Below are 5,836 nucleotides of genomic sequence, written 5' to 3'. Positions count from 1 at the left end.
TTTTCTGGTTCTCTCTCTCCATCTCTTTGTTTTATCTGTTTTTGCCATTTCTTCTCATACTGTGTAACTGTGGCACTTGATTAGTTTTCTATGACTGCATAATAAATTACCACAATATAATTTTGGAGAACGAGAATGAAGGAGGTGGATCATTTTCATGAATGTTCCCATCCAGGTCGAAATGGATTCATTGATCCAGGTTAATCCTCAGGAAAACAAATGTTATTTTTGGGAAGAAAGCATCTACCAGCCAAGTCAGATGTGGACATGCAAGAAGCAGAGGCAATAACATATAGCAGACAGAAAGGAAGGGCTTCCTTTGCCGTGAGGAATGAGTATTAATGTAAAATAGTCATAGCATTTCTGATATAGGAGTAGTTCATTGGCTTTGTCTTTCTCAACAAAATTATGGAACTCATAAATACAATATGCGGAAAAATATTTGAATGTAACTGCAATTATAGAGTGAGTACTGAGTTACACATACCTATGCTGGGCACCACACCTGTGGTTGAGAGTATATAAGTGCTCTATCCAGAGGGGACATTGAATCTCAGAATTTTAGTTACACTCAGCTGAACCCATGTCTCTTATCAACATGCCCTACAACTGCTGCTCTGGAAATGACTCCTCCCGCTCCTTTGGGGGCTACCTGTGCTCCTCTGGTGCTTCTTCACACCCGAGCAACCTGGTCTACAGCACTGGCCTCTGTTCTCCCAGGACCTGCCAGGTGGGCTCCTCTCTCTACAGAGGCTGCCAGGAGATCTGCTGTGAGCCCACCAGCTGCCAGTCATCCTATGTGGTGTCCAGCCCCTGCCAAACGTCCTGCTACAGATTGAGGAACTTGGGGATCCGTAGTCCCTGCTACCTGCCCTACAGTGGGTATCTGGGCTTTGGGTCCAGCAGCTGCTACTCCCTGGGATATGGATCTAGAAGCTGCTACTCACCAACCTATGGATCCAGTGACTTCAGATCCCTAGATTACAGAGTCTGTGGTTTCCCTTCCCTGAATTATAGATCCAGATTCTACTTGCCTTCTAGGACCTGCTAGTCTTCATGTGATAGACCAACCTTTGGTTCTCCATTCTATTAATTTAGTCTCTAAACTCTCAATTCTTTTGAGTATTGAGGTCATATCAGAGTCTCTACACTGTGCAGTCATCATTTCCATTCTTCTCAGTTACCACTTACCTGTTATTCTTCTATCACTGGTTCCTCCATTAGCAACCTCTGCAGGCTCTTTATTTAATAAGTAATTCAAAATTAAGATCTAATGGCTATACTATTGATAAAATATAAGCTTGTTTGATTTGTTTCCAAGAACAGTTGAACATTTTGATGCAATAAATTAATGTAATCTGGAACCCACATTATTACTGCTGTTATTATTTTTTTCTTATAGCTTTTGTATTCAAGGATATGAGAAATTCAAGTAAAGACTAATATGAGTATATGACTAACTGGGTTTGGAGTACATATAATTTCATAGGTTTGAGTACATTTCTGTTGACATTGGGTATGTCCCCTATGGGGAGTAGTCACTTCTTGGAAGAGCATAATTTGCATATGACAACTTATTTCACAAACAGAATCATCTGAGACTAAGGGCATGTATTTCTGTTGATACTGGAAAACAAATAAATTGGTACATAGACTAGATATACAAATAGTAAGAATATGATACAATTTTTAAAGTGAGCTGTGTATTTTAACAAAACCTTAACTAACATTCGATAGTATCTGTATATTTTCATCCGAAAGAAACATGAGTTTTTAGCAAGTCCCAGGGCAGATACTTCGCTCTTTCTTTGCTGTCATAAACACAAGACCCCAGCCTCCTGCAGGAAGAGTATTCCTCAATATTATCTACAAATATGAAAAGAATTACAAAGATTTTAGCTGGGAGTAACTGGGTTCAGAAAGTGTGGGTACTCTCCTGATGCTTTTACAAGGCTCAGCTTCAAGTAAATGGAGAACAACACACCTGCACTGTTGAACAAATATTTATATCTATTAACCTTAGTCTGGATCCCCTTCTCCCAGGAAGCAGAACTGAAGTCAATGGCTGGGCGACTGATAATTTTTTGGTACAAGATCCCAGAACGCATGCATGACAGATCATGAAACATGAAAGAAATGAAGAGGAGAATCTCATAAAAGGCTACATACACTTTTTAGTTGATTTTCTAATAGGAAACTTCAGTGCAATCCTGCAGGGACTTTTAACAGGAGCTGATTAACAGGAGGAAGCATTTATTCTTTGGTTTTTATCTCCCATTGGTTAAACAATGTTCAAGATGTTTAATTTTCTGGAACCACATAATTTTGCAAAGGAAAAAATCACTGCTGATTCCTTCTGTTTTCATGGTTTGTAACTTTGGAAAAGCCAAAATACAGAATAAAAAAAGTGTTGCATATCCTTGAAGGAACATACTACTAATGCAAAAGCCATTGGAGTCTTTATGAAATTGTTTGCTGTAACTGTGCCTGGGATTAGGTGAGAGTATGCTGCGTGAGGGTTCTCAAATGGATATCAGATGTTCCATTCATTTAAACTCAGCATTCCTATGAAACAAAGAAACAAACACATACTATAAAGGGTTTTAGATATGAGAGAATGAAGACTCAAAAAAGAACGCTTGCTAAAATTTATAGGTCAAAGATTTGGAGGACTGTTGTTCTTTACTGAATTTTTTCTTTTCTTTTTTTTGGAGAGGTTTCTGCTATAGGGCACATGTGCTTGCCAGAAAGACAGAGAAAGACAGAAAGATAGAAAGTGAGAAATCCTCCCCCCTGGGATGGCCACGCTGCAATCCCTTCTCCTCCATTCTCCTCTTGGGATCTTGGGCATGCACGCACACGTGCCCAGCGTGAGTTTAAGCTGCCAGGTCCAGGATTCGAACCACAGTCGACTACATGGGAGTCTAACGATATAGCCATTACGCTAACTGCTGGTCCCTCTTTATTGAATTTTAACAAAAGATATATATCTCCTGGTCTAATCAAAGAGTCTTTACTGTTTCAAGTTACAGTAATTATTTCATCTTAATAAACTTAGTCTACTTTTGGATCTATTTCAGTAGCCTCATGAGTAGTATCCATAATAAAGAGTGAAAATAAAAATAAAGCTAGAATTTAGGTGAAGAAATCTAAGGAAGACAACTAATGCATTTTTAACTTATATTAACTATTTTACCAAATAATAGACTGATAGAGAAGTATTTGATGGCATCTCAGGAAGAAATTCCAAGGAATCCTGAGTGCTATGACAAATTTTTAATGGTTCATTTTAATTGTCATGATCAGTTTCACCTAGTTTATTCAGATGGAAGATTATAGATGATGTCAACTATTAACAATATGAATAAGAAGAGTAAAACTGCCTTGGTGACATCTCACTAATAGTTTAAGCAATAGTCCCATTTTGGTCAGTTAGATTAAAAAATAAAAAGTGAAGTCAATCCAGGTAAACTCATGGAACAGTCCTTGAGTAAAGTAGTACTACAGCATGCAGAAGTAGTAGAGTATGTTATGTGGAAAAAAATTGATAATATATCATTGACTATATACCTCAAGCCAGAAATAGAAGAAAAACTTTTGCACATGGTTTGCTAAATAAAATCACACTAATTAATGACTTAATAATCAATAAAATAGGGGCACAGAGAGTAGTATGGCTGCAGGGGAAACAATAATTGATGAGATAAGGAAAAACATTGGTTGCCAATATAACTTGGAATATACTTGGGATATATACCAAATATTTACAAGTTTTTAAAATTATACCTTTCACTTTGATTGGAGGGATGTTGTAGCTTGTCTGGATAGTGCTACGATTCGCATAGGCTTTATCCCCAAAAAGTTCATATGCCGGAAGCTTGGACTAATGTAATGTGCTAATGTAATGGTATTGAGAGGCTGTGACCCCAGGAAGTAGGACCTATTGGGTCATGTCTGGGTCATGCAAGTCTCGCAATCATGGATAGATTAATGCCATTTTGTGGGAGGAAGTGAGTTCGTGCTCTTAGGAGAATGAGTTTGTTTTCACATTTAAGTTTCTTATAGGTTGTTATAAGAAATAAGTGACCTACAGGTCACTTAAATATTTTTTGTACATGTGCTGATAAGATGGTACTGCAAGCCTTTGGACAAATCAGCCACCAGAATCAGGAACCAAAGTAGTTTATTCTTATTGCATTCTCCAGCCTCAAGGATTTTGATTTAGCAACACAATAATGGACAAAGGGGCCAAGTCATAGAACAGTGGTAGTGCAATCAGAGCCACATGGGAGAAGTCCTGAATTTTGATCCTAGCATACTCCATACTTTTGATGCTGGCTAGCAGAAATTTAAAGATGGATTGCATCATGATCACCCTATTTAGGGTGCCTGTATCTGTTTGTTTTTCACTCATGAAGGAAATAAATAAAAACTTAAAAAGAAATCATGGTAAAACATACATAATACAATAGTGAGTTACGTGTTTAACACAATTATAAATGTACATTTCTTTACTACAAGATTATTACTTTATCATCTTTAACATGATGTTGTCCTTCACCAAAATTTATACTTTTTGTTATTACTTAGACAATAAATAACGTTATTTTTAATGTTGAAATTGATAATGACTTTACATTAGCATTAACAAAAGGAGCATTTGGACCCAACTACGGTGGTATAAGTGGGGGGGGGGGGGGGGGGGGGTGCCACTATGTGTTGGACAAGAGGTGCTTCCTAGCCTCACTGGAACAGGTTGTGTGCCTGTGTCAGCTAACTGGGAGGCTGGGGCAGGAAGAATCTCAGCGTAACAAAATCCCATCAAAAATCTCTCTCTCTCTTATGTTTTCTGTCTCTCTCATTAAAAATAGTAATAATTAAGTAATTAAAAACTAAAATTAAAAAAGGCATTTGTTTAAAAGAGCATTATGGAATTCCCTTAGCTTTATTGGACTCTATGGATTATAAGAAGAAAACAAACAATTATTGAAATTTATTAAATTTTTAAGAAATTTGGGATCAGCAATTGGTGTAATAGTTATGTCACTGGACTCCCATATAGTTGACCACAGTTCAAATCCCAGACCTGGTGGCTTAAACTCACACCGGGCACATGTGCTTGCGTGCCCAAGATCCCGAGAGAATGGAAGAGAAGGGATTGCAGTGTGGCCATTCCCCCGGGGATTGATTTCTCACTTTCTGTCTCTCTGTTTTCTGTCTTTCTGACAAGTGCATGTGCCCTAAAAAAAAAAAAAAAAAAAAAAAAAAAAAAAGAAGAAAAAGAAAAAAAAAAGAAAAGAAAAGAAAAATAATTTGCTCTGCAGCACAGGTTGTAGTGACAGAGAGAGGGAAATAAAATACCCTCCAGGAGGGATGACCCTTCTTCTCTATTCTCCTCTTAGGATTTTAGGCATGCACACATATACACCCAGTGTGTTTTTCAAGTGTCAAATCATGCAGTACATCATATAGGATGCAACTGACTTAACCTCCCCATCACTGACTGGCCCTCCTTTTTTCTCTGCACCATTTGACAGTACTGATGTAAAATGAACTTGGTTTTAAGTGATGTGTTTGTTCTGCTAATGGAGGAACATATCGTGGGCTATTTCTTAAACTTTTTTTATACATCCACAACATAATTTAGAATTTAACATGTGTAAATATTTAGAACAGTAATTTGCCCTAAATAAAAATCTATGCATCAGAATAATATGCTAATATATCTTTTGCAACTTTAATGATAATCATGTTTGAAAGCAATTTTCTTGACACTTCAACTAACTTTGAAGTAAATACTGATTTGTCTTCAGTAAAATTATGTCTTTTTCTTTTA

The 5,836-nt window shown here is 37.1% G+C and overlaps 1 protein-coding gene across 1 annotated transcript; it reads left to right on the top strand.

Moving 5' to 3' along the window:
- The first annotated feature begins 583 nt into the window (after positions 1 to 583).
- On the top strand, positions 584 to 1,051 carry LOC102469891 (keratin-associated protein 13-2). Its single transcript, XM_014590431.1, has one exon. It carries the CDS (start codon positions 584 to 586, stop codon positions 1,049 to 1,051), a length of 468 nt encoding a protein of 155 aa, XP_014445917.1.
- Positions 1,052 to 5,836: the final 4,785 nt, after the last annotated feature.

The sequence above is a fragment of the Tupaia chinensis genome, unplaced genomic scaffold, assembly GCF_000334495.1.
Source record: "Tupaia chinensis unplaced genomic scaffold, TupChi_1.0 Scaffold000443_1, whole genome shotgun sequence".
Classification (NCBI taxonomy): domain Eukaryota; kingdom Metazoa; phylum Chordata; class Mammalia; order Scandentia; family Tupaiidae; genus Tupaia; species Tupaia belangeri.
Note: the sequence above shows the minus strand (reverse complement) of the source record. Positions and strands in the feature narration are given on the sequence as shown.